This window comes from Microcebus murinus, chromosome 7 (genome assembly GCF_040939455.1).
Source record: "Microcebus murinus isolate Inina chromosome 7, M.murinus_Inina_mat1.0, whole genome shotgun sequence".
NCBI lineage: Eukaryota > Metazoa > Chordata > Mammalia > Primates > Cheirogaleidae > Microcebus > Microcebus murinus.
The window spans coordinates 35749410-35767415 of record NC_134110.1 but is presented as its reverse complement, the minus strand read 5'-3'; the positions used below and the strand labels follow the sequence as shown (position 1 = coordinate 35767415).

The 18006-nt window shown below is 34.0% G+C and overlaps 1 protein-coding gene across 2 annotated transcripts in view; it reads left to right on the top strand.

Annotated features, from left to right (window-relative positions):
* Positions 1-18006, top strand: part of EFR3A (EFR3 homolog A) — a 97901-nt gene that overhangs the window by 26816 nt on the left and 53079 nt on the right. The window contains exons 2-5 of one of the 2 annotated variants that reach the window (XM_012785414.3): positions 9501-9577; positions 13576-13703; positions 14920-15070; positions 16927-17048. In XM_012785414.3, coding sequence (XP_012640868.1) covers positions 9501-9577; positions 13576-13703; positions 14920-15070; positions 16927-17048 — 478 coding nt within the window. Of the gene's footprint in view, positions 1-9500; positions 9648-13575; positions 13704-14919; positions 15071-16926; positions 17049-18006 lie in introns of both variants that reach the window. The other variant, XM_012785415.3, reaches the window with a different exon arrangement.

The window sequence follows — 18006 nt, the reverse complement described above, 5'->3', positions numbered from 1 at the left end:
CCATCTAAAGGAGTGATTTGCAAATTGAGTTTGTGCCTTCACTTGTTCATTGGACCCCATCAGGGGCTCCACAATCCTATTTTTCATTATATTAATATTATTAGCTCTTTCTGTGTTTGATTCCTAATTGTAATCATTTTATAGGCTCCTAATTTTGAGTGTCATCTATCAAGTAGTACTAATAACATCTTTATTTTTGATAAGAAGTTTTGAGTTTTATATGTGAAATTTTTAATTTAATAGTATTTTTGACTATAGACGATTTTGACTATCTCAAAAAATGTTTGCCTTTCAAAATGGTTTTGAAATGAGTGACAATTCCTGGGCCATTAGCTTATGTCCAAGCAATGATACAAAAAACAAACAAATAAAAAAAACCAGTTTTCAAAAAGACATTTAACAATGTTCCATAAAAATTTGTTCAGGTTTTTTAAGAGTCCTTTACAGGAGATAGTCAACTTATAAGCAGGCTATATGAAGAGAAAGTTGTGAAATCAGTTTCTTTTGTCCTGTTTCAAATTAAAGGAAACTGTTACCAAAAACACTGATCTCAAGTTTTTATTTATTTTTAAAGAACATCTTTTCTTTTTAAAGTAAAATACTCCTAAACTTTTTGTCTAGTTTTGTTATTTTCAATATTTACCAAGATTTGATCTGATAAATAGAAACTAAGTGCCTATAGAAAGCTCCAAAGATATTGATTGGTTGAAATATATTTTAGAAGTGGAAACCATCCCTATAATGACATGACTTTGCCAATTGTTTCCCTAACTGAACATTAAATAGGGTTTTTTGTTGTTCTTGTTTTTGCCAGCTGGTGTTTTTGTTAGATTGTGTTTTAGTAGGATTCTTAAAACATATTAGTACTTAGGACTATTATGTGCACTTTCAGTTCTGTTATAAATTCTGCATAGTCTGATTTGCCTTTTGCCTTTCCTCTGTTTTTTTCCCTCTTAATCAAGATCCCTAACATTTATCTTAGACCACTACACAATTACCTCCCTCCTCCAAAATATATTAATTGTGGATGGTTTGCACTGAAGAAGAAAGTCACTGCTTAACATACTTTTTTAAAAAAATAATTGAAACCATTGAACATTTGATCCTTTTTGTAATTCTAACAGTACTACTGACATTATTATAGAGGGCATTAGTCAATATTTTATATATTAAAAAAGGAAATCACATACTATAATATTTCAGTTTTTAGTTCTATATCATCTGATTGCTTACCTCCAGAGATTGAGGGACAGGAGTAGTCTTCTTGCCCAGACTCTGCCTTCTGAGCACATTTGAAAATGATCTGTGACATGCAGGGTCCAGGGATATGGCCTTAGAAATAGAGATGAACCATGCAGTGTTCTGTGGGGGTGAGGCAAAGGTATGAGTACTTTTCTTTCCCGGTTGCAGCTCTGGTTTCCATATCACCCACTGGATCATTTTTTTACTTGTTTTGCAAGCTAAGCCATCATCAGATGAAATGAATGGTCAATTATATTTTGATTTTAATATTTTAGCTTTCTTTCCAAATGATGATTCTAGAAGCTTTTCAATAAAATCTCTCAGAATGATATTTTCTAAAAGCCAGGATTATTCAGTATTTTATTGCCTTTGTCCTTGGGTAACTGCTGAGTGCTATTTAGTTTTTTCTGATACATATGATAGTATACAGTAAAGTTAAATCTAGGTGTAAGTCTATAAATTGACTACCATGAAGTAGTATAATGTAATTAATTAATTCTTTTTAAAATTAAAAATTGTAATAGTGGAAAAAATCAGATATAGAGTAGACCAATCACTAGTTGTCTAATAGAAAAAGGTGCTCTTTTTTTCTACAGGCAGTATTCCAAAATAGTTTGAAAAAGTATACTAGAGTTTTATCTGTATTATGCCTATTGTAGAGCAAAGTATTGCAATGCAAGGGGAAAACCATCTTTTAAAACAGAATTGGAGCTTTAATTCTCTTTATTGCTCTGTTGTCTTTCTCTTTTCCAGAAGGTTTGTGTGCCTGGGAATAAAAAACAAGTGGTGAAATTGAGAATGAAAGGAGAGAAGGTATAGAATTACATGTGGAAAGAATCATGTAATAAAATACTCCTCTAATGGATTAAAAGTTCCTTTTAAAAGGAACACTTTCCTGAAGATAAGACTATTTTGTTCCCTTTCCTTTGACCACATAACTAATTAACCACCAAACTCTTTTTTTGTGCTCCCCACATTCCTTTCAAAGCTCTGGGTCACTGGAATATGTGTTTTGGTTTTTCCAAGTGCCATCCTCCATAGTGGTGCTTGCATTGTTCCATTTGATTCTGTTTGTCTTTCACATTCCCACTTTATTCCTGTAGTTCAGTCCTGCTCATTCTTTAGGGGAGCCCTCCACATTCTAGCTCAAGCCCCATATCCTTAGTAAAACTCTCCTCACTTGAGCTGGAAGTGTTTGTTTTCCCTCTTTTCTGAATCTCTGTGGCCCTGGTGGCCACGTGGTCCATTTGACATTGGATATCTCTTGTCCAAAAATGTCCCAATCTTGTTTTAAAACTTAATTTTTAAGCGTTTGTGTTTTCAAGTATGTAGATAGTTACCTTTTAAATTCCTTGTAGAATAAGCTTAGTACAGTGTCCTGAACGCCAAATAATACCCATATTATAGGCTTTATATGTGTTGTATAGAAAGTGTTTTGGTACTTGGAAAGGGTGTGTGTGAGTGAGACTGTAATATTATCAGATCTTTCTGATTAAATGAAGTAAACGTCTTTTTCTGACATTAACTGAATGAACAACTTTTAATTTTAACCTTGAAGGGAATATATGTGAGGCAGACTCTTTTAAGTGCTTCTGGATACCACTAGAGTTTTTGCTGTGATGCATTTTTTTAAATCTTCTAATAGAAAATCTGTCTCTTTTCACCATGATTGCTGGTGGCCTCTGGTAGACTTCGAAATAAAACATGAATTGTTAAAAGTGATTCAGTTGACATTGTTATCTGTTGGAAAAATCATATTGTTCTGACATTTATTTGGTGTTTTGTGGTAAATAGTATACTTCATTATAATTTGATTTGATTTTTATAGCACATAAGAGCAGATATTAAACCATTTCGTTTTTTAATAGAGATGGGGTCTCACTTTGTTCCCCAGGCTGAAGTGCATTGGCATGATCATAGCTCACTGTAGGCTCTAATTCATGGGCTACAGGTGTGAGCCACCACCCCCAGCTAACCTCATTTTATACATCAGTGAATTTTGTGTCCTCATTTATATAGTGGAAAACATTTTTGTAAATGTCTGCTTTATGCCAGATATGCACAATAATGAGTAAGATATATGGGCTTTGCATTTGAGGGACTCATATTCTAACGTGTGTGTATGTATATATGTGTGTGTGTATAACATTTATATATATATACACACACATACATACATATATATATATGTGGTATAATAAATTGTTACAGGTACTGTGACAGAAATATATAGTGAGGGCATAAGAGACCAAATAGCCAAATGTCATAGCCACTGACATTTAAAAGTATGAAATTTAGTGGGCCCTAAATATGTTAGTGAATTTCTAGCATGTTACATATAAGAATTAAATGGGATAATATAATTGCTGTATAGAAGGTGCTATTACTTCTGCTTCTAATACTGTTATTTTCTACTTGATCATGAAACAAACCTAATTCAAAGTCATACAGGCAGTTTCCATACTAGAATCGTAGTAAGCATTCTTCAGCACTAGTGACAGTGTTATAAACTTAGCATTTTTGTTTCAGAGGATAGCTTTACCCCAAGTACTCAGTGGCATGGTGGCATTTAGTTTAATATTGAAGACATTAATCTTTTCAGTTAATTTAAATTATCATTTAGTAATATAATCAGTCGAATGTGAACGTTGCTTATTCTAAAAGGGGTCTTTTTTTAATTACCCAAATCCCCAAACTTTGCCTAGGAAAACAAATGTTAGCACAAACTAGAGGTACTCAGTGATGGACCAGCGACTTATAATATTGGTCCCCAGTATGCAGAATTCTAGCACCTTTGTATGCCTGCATACATGATACATGCCATCAGTTTAGCTTTGAAGTTCTCCATGTAGAGCTCAAGTTCTTCTATGAATGCCTCTTTGAGCCTATGTGGGTTGGAAATTAACGTCTCACCATCAAAGGAGAAGGATGTTTCCTAGAGATGGATTCACCTCACTCCTGTGTAAGGACTAAGAGACACTGGTGAATCCACATGAGAGTGATGTTAGGGAGCTAAGAAGAGATTTTCTTGGGGTATTGGGTAGAAAAAAACCCAAATAAACTGCTATTTCTCCTATACTTTCTCAGCACAGAACGCTTCTGTGATCAAATAAATGTGTGTGGGATTTTCCCCACACACCAAGCAAGCAATTCTCCAGGTGGGTGTCCTCTAATTTAATTCAGTTCTAACACTATCTACCTGGAGATAGTATCAGCCCGCCACTTCTGATGCTGACTGAAAACCCCAGGTTGTTTTATCTGTGCTTCTCAAGACCACTGATAAATTGGTATTCCCACCACACCCTCCTGCAGTTCAACTAATTTGCTAGAGTGGCTCAAAGAACTTAGGGAACTGACAACTTCCAGGGAGGGGAAGGGGCTGATAGTTAAGTTGGTTATCAGAAGTCAATGATTTAATCAACCATGCCTACATAAGGAAGCCTCCATAAAACCCCAAAAGCACTGGGTTTGGATGGGCTTCCAGCTAGCTCAACGTGTGGAGGTTCCTGAAGGGTGACTCGCAGGAGAGAGCAATCAGATATTCGCCCTTCTTCCATACCTGGCCCCATGCATCTCTTCCACCTGGCTATGGATCAGTATCCTTCCCTAATATGCTTTATGATAAACCAGCACAATTGGGAAACAAAGTGTTTCCCTAAGTTCTGTGAGCCTCTCTAGCAAATTAGTTGAACCCCAGGAGGGGGTGGTGTTTCTTTTAGTAGTTTCATAATTTCAGGTCTTAGATTTAAGTCTTTAATTCATTTTGATTTGATTTGTGTATATCATGTTTGTTCTGCGTATGGAGATCCAGTTTCCCCAGCACTATTTATGGAAGAGACTGTCCATTCCCCACTGTATGTTCCTGGCACCTTTGTTGAAGATAATTCTCTGTAGATGTGTGGATTTATTTCTGGGTTCTCTGTTCTGTTCCATTGGTCTATGTGTCTGTTTTTATGCCAATACCATGCTGTGGTTACTACAGCTCTGTAGTATAATTTGAAGTTGAGTACTGTGATTCCTCCAGTTTGTTCTTTTTGCTCAGGATGGCTTTGGCTATTCTGGGTCTTTTGTGGTTCCATATAGACTTTAGAATTTTTTTTTTTCTATTTCTGTGAAGAATATCATTGGTATTTTAATGGAGATTGCATTGAATCTGTAGATTGCTTTGGGTAGTGTGAATATTTTAAGAATATTGATTGTTCTAGTCCATGAGCATGGAATATCTTTCCTTTTTTTTTGTATTCTCTTCCATTTCTTTCATCAATATGTTATAGTTTTTATTATAGAGATCTTTTACTTCTTTGGCTAAGTTTATTCCTAGATATTTTATTTTATTTGTAGTTATTGTAAATGGGATTACTTTTGTGGCTTTTTCATATTGTTTACTGTTGGCGTATAGAAATGCTATTGATTTTTGTATGTTGATTTTGTATCCTGTAACTTTACTGAGTTTATCAGTTCTAGTAGTTCTTTTGTGCTGTCTTTATGTTTCTCTAGATATAAGATCATATCATCTACAAACAAAGATAATTTGACTTCTTTCTTTCCAATTTGGATTCCCTTTATTTACTTATCTTGTTTGATTCCTCTAGCTAGAACTCCCAGTACTATGTTGAATAACAGTGGTGAGAGTGGGCATCCTTATTCCAGGTATTTTTTATATTATTAATTTAGTACCCCTAAACATGAGAGTTACGTAGTGGGATTTTCCTGTTCACTTACTAAGGCTCAGAGAGCCTTATGGAACAGATTGCCCCAAGCTTGTCTGTACCCTACTATGATAATCAGCTTGGCACTTTTGTTTGGTCATAATTTTTCTCTGTGCCTGAGTTCTATTTTCCCATAGTTATCCTACTTAAGCCTTCCTGTTTCACATTTTCCCTTGTGTATCATAATCAGGGTTCTGAATTCTACATTCTGTAGAAGGAGAATAATGGATAACTTTCTCCTTTATGTGGTAGAATTAAATTTAAATGAATTCTTACTGCTTAGACTTGCCAGTTGTTTGAGGCTTTCTGTGATATGCTCATTCTTTTTTTCTTTTGGAAAAGAGGAAGTTGGGAAGAGGTCAAAAATAGGATGGTATTAGAGCCCAAGTGAGTTAGTTGAAAGGGGTCAGAACTAGGATGAAGAGGGGTTAAAGGAATGCTTTAAGGAAAAAAAATGTTTAAGTAGGCTTACTTTCTTATTTTAACTGTATGAAAATATACTTTATTAAACTAGCAATACAAATACTTTAATAGTATCTTATTTAAGCTAATTGGCCTTGCTAGCAGAATTTGATATGTATATTATCAAGTTCTTGATGGCTTTATATTTGATGCCAATGACAAGTTAGATAAGTTGCAGTACTTTAGTGTCCTCTGGTAATTAATTAGAAGTAAAGTGAACTAGGTATTCCTGAACAGTAGGTAAAGGGATCTAGAGACAGAAAGATCCACTAGAAAATACTCTCACCAACATGAAGGACTATGTTCAGGTACCTGCAGCTGAACTCGAAAAGCCTTATGAATATACTTCAACAAGGGAGTCGACCACATTTCTATACTTAAGTAGGTGCAGTGATTTTATTTTACTTGTGATATTCATGTATACAGTACTCTCTTATTTAAAATATATAGAGTAATATCTTTTGTGATTATTATTGCCAGTCATTTCAACCTTTTATCGTCTTCAATATAATTTTATAGAGACCTGAGTAAATTGAAAATTGTGTGTCTGCTTTATAGTGGGTAGCTTTTCATTTATAATAAATGGTCAAGAAGGTGTTTTTGTTTTGTTTTGGGCCTTCCTGAAAAACCCACTATGATCGTTTTATTTCCCTATATGGCAGTGTAGTCCTCATCTGTTAGGCACACACATTCCTGCAATCATGTTCTTTGGTCATGATTTGTAGAAAGCTAAAATGTTTAAAGTAATTAGATATTGTCTGGTACTTTTCTGGTTCCAAACGAAGTGTAGAATTATTTTTTCTAAATCTGCGAAAGATGATGTATTTTGATGGGGATTGCATTGAATCTATAAATCACTTTGGGTAGTATGGACATTTTAACAATGTTGATTCTGCCAATCCATGAGTATGATATGTTTTTAACAACATCTGCAATTTCTTTTTTCAGTGATTTCTCTTTCTCTTTTCAGAGATCTTTTACCTCCTTGGTTAAATATATTCCTAGGTATTTTATTTTCTTTGTTGCTTTTGCGAAAGGTATTGAGTCTTGGATTTGATTCTCAGCTTGACTGTTGTTTGTGTATAGGAATGCTGTTGATTTTTGTACATTGATTTTGTAGCCTGAGACTTTACTGAATTTATTTATCAATTCCAGGAGTCTCTTGGCAGAATCTTTGGGGTTTCCTAGATAAAAGATTATATCGGCAGCAAAGAGTGATAGTTTGACCTCCTCTTTCCTCATTTGGATACCCTTAATTTCCTTCTCTTACCTGATTGCTCTGGCTAGGACTTCCAGCAGTATGTTGGTACTTGAATTTAGTGTGACAGTTCCCTCTAAAGTTAGGAGATCTGCATTGTAATCACAGCTCCTCACATCCTTACCAGTTGTGTGATATTGGGCAAAAATCAGCCTCTCTATGCTTGTTTCCTCGTTATCCAGTGGAGGTGATAATAAGAACCGTGCAGTTGCTATAGGAGTGAATGGATAATGTTATGAAGTCCTTAGTAGATTGCTGTGCATGTCATGCTCAGAAAATTGCATTTACCCCTACTAATACTGATACTTTCATTGAAAGCTTTTTGTGAACTGTGTGTGAAATGTATTATGATTTTTAAATGAGTAGTTTACAGCAAAGGTTTTTGCATTGTTGGGAATACTGTCTTAAGGGCCGTTGATCACATTCTGCTTACCCTTCTCTTACTACATTTCTAATAATAGCTACCATTCTATTGTGTTCTTACTTAATAAGAACTTTATATATGATTTTATTTATTATTCACAATAATTATGATGAAAGCATTATTACAGCTATTTTTACTGATGAGGACACCATAGGTGTAGTAACACAGATAATCTGCCTGCCCAGCTGGACAGTAGAAGACCTTGGATTGCATTCACATTTGTCTGACTCCAAAGCTCTCCTCCTCTTTACCTTGGAGCAACCTGTTTGGCATTTTGCTGCTTGCTTATGTCTCCCTCAGTAGACCTAAGCTTCCTGAAAGTGAGAAGTGGATACTATTTGTGTTCCAATTTCTCATTTATTTTTCAGGCTCCTTTAAACTAAAAGCAATATATAGTATATAGTATCAGAAAGTGTCAGTGTAAATGAAACTTAATAGCTTATTAAGAACCTTCTCTTATTAAAAATAACAAAATTTCCCATTCTGACAAAGCATTAGGACTTGTTTTTCAACCCTACTGGCTGTCTTCACCGTGATAACAATTTGAATTTACTATATTTGGCCTTGTATTAGTGTTAGCAACGTATTCACTGTAATCTTCTTTTCAGGTTCTAAGCTGCTTTCATCATCGCAATATCGTACCTGGCTCTGTTCCTGTGTGATAACCATTTAATACATATTTGTTTTTCATTTATTTCTGTTACTAATAATATTTATCTGAAGTATTTTTAGGTTATTCTAATTGCTTGGAATTCATCAGTAAGCAAAATAGTCATTCCCACCTCCATCTGAACTTATGTCCTGGTGAGAGGAGAGAGATGAACACCAATAAGTACCATAGGAAAAGTATTTAATATGTTCGGTGATAAGTACTATGGGAAAAAGAAAGTAGAGCAGGGTAAGGGTTGGTTAGAGAGGTTCATGTGAAGAATTAAAGGAGGTGACAGAGTTAGTGTGGCAGATCTTTGAGCTCGTTCCAGTCCAGGGGAACAGAGAACAAAGATCCAAAGGAGGTTGCCTAGCTCATTGGGATTAGCAGGGAGACCATGGGGCTGGCGTGGAGTGGATTGGAACAGGAGGGCGGGGATGTACAGGGAGTCATAAGAGATGAGATCAGAAAGGAGCTAAAGGGGGTTCAGACTATATTATTGCTTTATAGGATGAATTTGGTTGAGGGGTGTGTGTATCACATAGAAATTCTTAGAAGCTGCATGTCTGTGAAGGGGATAAGAAATTTAACTTTCTCTTTTCTTAGTCACACATTGAATTTGTATTCTTTTTTCTATTTGTGGCAGTTTGAACTTTTTCTCTTATTTTAAATAGTTCATTAATATTCAGAAACTTGAATTTCTAGGTCAGTTTATAATATTAATACTCTCTATACTTTTCTTTTTTTTTAAAACAGGAGTATGTTGCTGCTGTTCTGCTTTGCGTCCTCGATATAAACGCCTGGTGGACAACATATTCCCTGAAGATCCAAAAGTAATTTGATCTACATCTACTGATCCTTCTCTTTGCTGACCCATTCTGCCCCCCTGCTGACCTCCCTAAGGTTTCCCTAATTTCATTTCTCTACTTTTACCCTTACCTCTCACCATGAATACTATTTATATACTTCTCTTTTTTTCTTTTTCTTTTTCTTTTTTTTCTTTTTTTTTTTGCTTTTAAATATCCCATGCTTGCTTTTCTGGTTTCCAGATCCTTTTATAGATTAGGCACAAATCTGGAATGATGGACAGTTGATGTCCTTTTTTAGTGCTTAATCTAAGTAACACTCATTAAAAATTTATGAACCAGTGCCAGATTATTTATACTAAATGCTCAGGATACAACTGTGAACACAGACATGGTTTTCTGCTCTCATCAAGCACATAGATAAGTAAATTGGTAATTACAATATTGTGTGAAAAAAATGTTATGATAGAGAAATGAAGTATAGACTGCTTCTGGCGTGGCTAGGAGTGATATCTAATTTAGTTGAAGAAAAGAAATGCCTGGAGGGAATAAAATTTAAGCTAAGAGCCAAAAAATAAATGGAGATTATTGAGCCCAGAGTTTTTAGAAGACTTGAGAGGGAAAGGAAGATTGTTCCAGGCAGAGGTTTTTTTTCTTTTTACTTAAATACTGTTTAATTTTTTAATAAAAATTATTTGTGAAGATTACTAGTTTCAAAGCAAGTGGGTTTCAGTGATTTTGTGACATTGCCTTAAACTTTATAAGACTCCTTTAGTCTTGTGTTAAGTGGATATGAACAAAAAATGTTACATGGGTTTTGACTTTCCGAATTTGCTGTATTTTAAAATGTAAACCAACTGTAGAAATCTTTTGGTTATCTTAATATTAACTTAATGTTGATGTATCTCATTTTGAATCACTTCTATTTAACACATTGACTGCCACACTAGAACAAAAAGATTTTTTCTTGGGGCCATGGTATTTTATTATGAAAACAGAATAAAAACTTCAAAAACAGAATGACCTTTCTAATTTAATTAAAAACAAAATTTATTGACTTCTATTCATTTAATCCATATTTTTAGAATTAATTTTTCAATATTGATTGTAACAATAAGAACATTAACAAGTGAGATTTTCATGAACCAACTCCAGGGTTTTGCCCAGGTTTTCCTTCACGAGGCCTCGGGCTCAAAACCAGCCTGAGTTAAGTACAACTCACATGGCAGTTAATGTGTTAAACATTCAGCTATATAGAGGAGATTAATCAATTAAATATTATTGGCTGCCAGATATTCTGGATAATTTGTGGCATATTAAAAACCCTAAGTAGGGTACCTGTCTTTAAGGACCTTTCCATCCATTGACTGACATAAAGCAAAGACATACTATTAAGTCATAGTGCATAAATCAAGAAGTAAAATGTGAAGTAAATCAGGTACCTCTAAAGCAGGGAGATGTCACTGTGAGTTGGCAATGTCTGGGAAGCATTCTTAGAGGAAATGAGATTTGCTGACCTTTGAAGGATGTATACCATCTGGAGAGGTAGAAAAAAATTAATCTCTTCATTACAAGTGAAGGGAAAGAGAAAAAGCTTGGGAAAGCAAGAGCTACATTAGAGTTCTAGAGCAAGTTAATCCATTAGACTTCAAATGAAGGTTCACGTAGTCTAATTTTAGAGTGTGTAATGGGTGGTAATAATGTTGACCATGATTTGAAACTTTGGATGTATCAGTCAATAGATTGAATAGTTAAATTATGATATTCCTGAGACATATGGTTACTGAAGGTAGTGTGGAGGCCAGATTATGGAAGAATGTGAATAACAGGCAAGGCATCTACTTTACCTACTTAAATTTGTAGAGAGCAAGGATGCATTGACCACTTGGTCATGGGAGTGACAACAGATAAATTAGAGAATGGTTACAGAAAGAATCTTTATTTTTGCTAAGGATTTAGATAAGATTTATTAAAACAGCAATCTGTAAAATAAGATTTAAAAAAAGAAAAGATTTACATGAAACTGGCATACATATAGTAACTATTATTCAATTTGCCATACTTCTCATTTTTAACTTATTAAAACAAATGAATCTTGTGATTCATTTGTTTCAGACAGTAGGTGCTCAAATACAGATAAATACATGGATCAGACAGTAGGTGCTCAAATACAGATACATACATGTCAGGAGGGAAAAAAACAGTATCTTATAGATAGTTACTAGCCATATGATCTTGGGCAAGTCCCTCAGTTTCTCATTGTGCAATGGAAATAATAAATAGTACCTATCTCATAAGCTTCTCACAAGGACTCAATGAGTTAATAATACAAGCCTTTGCTCACTGTTGCTTTCCTACTGTCTATTACAGTGCCAGGCCCATAGTTGGATTAGGGATTTTCATCTGGTTAAGTATCTATAAATATTCCAAAACCCCAAAAATCCAAAATCAAAACACTTCTGTTCCCAAACATTTCAGATAAGGGATACTCAACCTGTATCTTGTTTGTAGTGGTTTCACAGATCGATAGAACTCACATTTCAAGTTGTATACTTTGTATAGATGCAGTTTATTATATGTAAATTACTCCTCAATGAAATTCATAAGAGATTAAAAAAAGTAGATGAGACATATTTAAATGATGATGTAGAAGAACTGATAGAAAGAAGCAGGAATGAGAAAGGCTAACTGAAAGAGGCAGATCCTGGGACTGTGTGCAAAAGGCAGCTAGAGCAGAGGCAAAGCAGTTCCTCCTAGACAGGAAAACTGGGCTTACTTTGCTAGGGCAGGGTTTCTCAACTTAGGTTCTGTTGACATTTTGGTCCAGATAATTCTTTACAATGGGAGTCTATCCTGTGCATTGTGGGATGTTTAGCAATATGCCTGGCCTCTGCCTAATAGATCCCATTACCTGCTATGAGCCCTCCCCCAGTTCCACCCCCAGCTGTGACAACCCAAAATTTCAGACATTGCCCTATGGGGCTTAGTTAGCTTAGTTACCTTAGTTGAGATCTACTAGCCTAGAGGGCACTGAGAAAGCATGGGTGTTTTTGTCCTTAAATTCTAATCTGATGGCTTCTACCTTCTATGACAAGGAAAAGAACTCATGTGCCGTCAGAGAGGGAAGAGAGGTGGTAAAGTAGCAAGTTTGAGGAAAATACAATAGGTACAAAATACGAGAGAGTGACTCCACTAGGGAAACAGAAGAATAGAGAAAATTGAAGTTTGAAACACATATCTATAAAATTTTTAGTTGTAGATTCACTATCTTAACATAGTTTTTCTTTCTCTCTTTCCATCTCTTCCAACATTCCTAAGCAGCATTTAGTTACTTGGACTACATATGGCTAAATTTAGGGTGGCAGTTGACTTGTGATTGTATGAGAGTGGGAAGAATCATTAGACCTGTTGCACATCATCTTTTAGAGAACAGAGACAAATGACAGTTTTATAATCCCATGTCAGGGTTCTGTTGTTGCTTTTGAATACATTGAATAAGCATAGATTGATTGAGTTCTGAATATTTTCTCATTCTTAATTACAACATAACTTTGTAATGATATCAGCAAATTCTGAATCATTAAAACATTTGTTCACCGTTGTATATCTAAAGGAATAAAGTATGCTTAATAGTATAACATTTAATATTTTTTAATCAAAACAAATTTTTTAAAAATCTTTTCATTAAAATACATCTTATTCTGTATATATTGCAGATAATTGAGCTATTTTTCTATAATGGAAGGTATGAGAGTCTAATTCATTATTTGTGAAGCTACATGCAAATGCTTTGCCTAAATAGGGTGTTTTTTGTAAGTTTTTGAAAGTTCTGTGTATCCATAATGGTGAATATTAGCATGAGGGAGGTTATATACAGAAAGGTTCTATATAAATATGGTTATAATTTATACAAAATTATAATTTATAATTTCCAATCCAAAAAGGGAAAATATGAAGCAGGCAATATTTCAAAATACAAAAATGTAAGCATATGGATAACCTATTTATCTTGTTGTTCTTTTTAGGATGGCCTTGTGAAAGCTGATATGGAGAAATTGACATTTTATGCAGTATCTGCTCCAGAGAAACTGGATCGCATTGGTTCTTACCTGGCAGAAAGGTTGAGCAGGGATGTTGTCAGGCATCGTTCTGGGTAAGGAAATTAATTGCTGCCAGTAATGTATCTTTGGGAAATTCTTTCTAGGCTAAATCATCCTATAAATTATTTTGTCATCTAGTCAGGCAGAGATAATATATGGGGGATAAAACATTATAATATTATACAGAGAAATATGGAATACCCATATAGATACTATATCTTTTATTTATTTTCTGGTGGTCAGGTTTTATAAATAGACTCATGTTAGTTAACAGAGTTACCTTTAGCTTAAGCAGCCATTAATTTTTGAGTCTTCTCTAATGGGAAATAGTAGAAACTAACTCTGTTAGTCTGTCAGTGCAATACTGTATTTTAAAAATCAGTCTCTAAATTGAAAACAAACGGAATGATTTTGGTAACCAAGTGATTTTTTTTCACACAGCTTCAGTTTTACCTTTTAGAGGAGTCATAAGAGAGAAGCATGTTAGGCTTAGCTAGTAAGGTTCAGAAGATGGAAGTACACTGACTTGGAACTATGCTAGCTATATTCCTACCTGTAAATAAAGGTCTACCATCTTAATCCATTCTCTAAGATTAAACAGCAGTAACTTTGCAATTTGGATTATACATACTTTCTCATATTGTCATTTTATGATACTAGTTTCTTAGAATATTCCAGTCCCCAAGTGATATATTGGCTTTCTCTACCTCTACTTAGAACATTTTAGTGAGTCATGGCACAGATGGTTTTATAGTTGATTTATTGATGGTAAGTTATCTAAAGACTGAATTTTAATTTTTAGTATAAGAATTAAAGCCTGATGAACTGTAAAGTAAAATTTATGAGATATTTCCATGTAATATTCTGTTGTTGCTGATAGTATTTTGTCTACTCATATTTACAAATATAAGTAGGTTGTTTTGGAGATGTAAGCACATTGCTTTAATAACTATTTTGGGTCAGATACAAATAAATATTGTTAAAAGTCTGGAAAACAGAAAATGCCCATATTTGCAAAGCAAAATACAAAGGTAATATTAAAGAAACTCTGAGAGAATTGTTTTAAGGAGAAAATGGAGTAGTGCAGTGTAGTTTTTGTATACTTCAACATAAAGATTATTTTATAATTTACTAAGATCATTAGTGCTGTTACTAAATTTGCCTTTCTTTGTGTTCTTAAATATACTTATTTAAGTTATTTCAATGGAAAGTACTTGGGAGGATTAAAAGAAGTAGAATGCTTTGACTTTCTTTTTCTTTTATACTTAGGTACGTTTTAATTGCTATGGAGGCATTGGACCAACTTCTTATGGCTTGCCATTCCCAAAGCATCAAGCCATTTGTAGAAAGTTTTCTTCATATGGTGGCAAAGCTGCTGGAATCAGGGGAACCAAAGCTTCAAGTTCTTGGAACAAATTCTGTGAGTAAGAACTATTCTCTTACTAATATTAAGTTTAATTAGCATATCTATTAGGTTATTAAGTATGAAATGTCTGATTTCCTTAAGCACTAAAATTTGAGTTGATATCTCTGCCATTTCACTGACACTTTTTGATTTATTTTTATCGTGAAGGTACATCTTCAGTCTTCCAAACACTTTGGTCCCTGGTGCCTAAAAGGTTGGGGACTGCTGCAGTGTTTAAGGCATTGAACCCTATATCAATACTGTATGTTCCCATTCAGATTTTTATCAACAGCTGACAGAATCATATATCACATATACTGTTTATAGATAATTATTTTCTTGTATAGAGAGAGGAAGTATAGGAAATGCTGATAGCATGAATTCAGAGTCCAACTGCCCTAGTTTGAATTCTGCCTGCACCCCTATCTAGCTTCTATTTTGGGCAAGTTATTTAACCTCTCCTTGCCTCTATTTTTCATTTGTGAAATGAGAATAATAATAGTAACAATCTTATAGGATTGTTGTGTGACATGAGTTAATATATATGAAGCTCTTAGAACACTGTTAGTTAATATTGGTAGTATAGTGCTTTTTTTAAAAAAAGTGAGAGTATATAAATAAAATCCTCATTCAAAAATCCTTAATATGATTTTGTTTAAGAGGGAAAATATTGGATATTTCCAAATGCAATTAGGTGATAGTGATGAGCTTAGTTTCAGACAAAGGAAGCTATTAGGCTTCTCCTATTTCCTTTACAATTATTAGATGAGGAAAAGGTCTAGGAGAAATGGTTTAATAGCTGAGTGGAAGAGTGTTAGTGTACTTTCCCAGAAGTTTCTTTACTTGCAGCCAGAAATACCATTAGGATTACTTTCATGAGTCATTTGGGCAAAAGACCAAATTCCCCAGTTATCTGCTTTGATTTGAGTGAATTGTGTTAAATGAAATGCCATGTTATCTTGACCAACATTACTTATCTAGTATTCCTTGATGACCTAATTTTAATTTATTGGTGGTGCTGAATGTCCTATATTGTCAAACATGACTGTACGGATTTAATATTTTTATATTTATTAATGGTCTTTGTAGATTTTAATTTGTTGACATTTGCCTCTTCCTGCTGATGCCAACTCAGTATGACACTAATAGATACTATTTAGGTTTTCCTTTGTTTCAGAAATTGTGCTAGAAAACTCTTAAGTTTTGCCTGTTTTATATTCTAAACTGTTTCAAATACAGAACACTATTGATCATAATATAATATACCTGTATACACACTGATTCAAAAGAGAAAAATGTTAGATATCAATAAATTATTATATATAATATATATTATATATATATTTGTTATAAATAATATGTAATGGTAATATATGTTAATAATATGCAACATTGGTTCAGGTTTTTTTTAAAGAAATAATACTGTATGTGCTAGGTATTTGACATATATTTTGTCATATGATTCTCACAAAAACCCTTCAAGCTGGGAATATTATTCCCATTTTCTACATGATGAATTGCAGCTAAATAACTTGTCCAAAGACACAGTGAAGTAATGCTGTATATAACATGGGGATTCAATCCTAGGTCTGTCTTTCCCCCAAACTTGTGTTCTTTGCAATGTAAATACTTGTCATTATTGTGGATTAAGACTTACGGAAAGCATAGATTACTTTCTTTACTTTCCTCCTCTTGTTTTCTAAAAGTTTATTATTAAAAAGTTTCTTTTGTGTTTATGTGGTATTTGATATTCCACTTGCTTCTTATTTGGATGTAGTTAATGTAACAACTAATGAAAATTAAGTGTGTTTGTTCCACATTTTAAAGAAGGTGATATATATATTGCTTATATTGTTATTTTTATTTTTTAGTTTGTTAAATTTGCAAATATTGAAGAAGATACACCATCCTATCACAGACGTTATGACTTTTTTGTATCTCGATTCAGTGCCATGTGTCACTCCTGTCATAGTGATCCAGAAATACGAACAGAGTATGTATTATTTTACTTTATGATTTATGGGTGAATACCATGTGCACATATTACGTAATGATTACCAAAGGAAATAAGAATATGGCTGCAATATAATTTTCCTTTGCTGTTAGAAGTTATAGACTGAAATAGCAAAATGAGAGTGGCTTCTTTACTTACTCACCAAAATTCAGTCTTTAGCAGACCCTACAGTGTCACTTCATGTTCCCCCTGCCTGTCTCAGAGCCTGTCCTGCTTTCTTTCGGCTTTCACTCTAATCCAGGCATGTGGGTCTCCTTGTTGTTTCTTGAACACTTTAGGCACATCTCTTCAGGTCCTCTGGACACACTAGTCTCTCTGCCTAGAACAGTTCCCTAGGTGCTCACGTGGCTTGTTACCTCAGTTCATTCAGATATCACCTTTTCATATGAGTCCTCCCCTCGCCACCCTTTATTTATTAAATATCGGCCCTCCCATCCCACCTGCAGTTATCCTTTACCTTCTTACATATCTCTTGTGTTTCTCACTCCTCTGTGGAATAGAAATTCCAGGAGGGCGAGTGCTGTGCTTCAAGGACTGCTGTGTCGCTAGCACTTTGGAGAGTGCCTGGCACATAGTAGGCTCTCAATAAGTATTTTTTGAATGAATAAATAGATAAATTGGATGAATGAATGAATGTGTTCCAATCATTCAGTGTGAGGTTGTCATAACAACTGTTTTGGGTATTTTTAAACATTTCTTGTATATGTATCCTAGTAAAAATCTGGAATTAAATACTTTATTTGCAAACACAATCTATAGGTTGATAGCTATATAGAAATGAGAAATTTTAAAATTAAGAATTAAAGTCAAAATGACCTTGGTAAATATAGAAAGTAGTTTGTTGCTATTATACACCTAAAAAAGCAAGAAATCAACCTGAATTTAGGCAGTTATGGGCAGTTGATAATCAAGATTTTCCATGTTTTGTAGTTTTTAC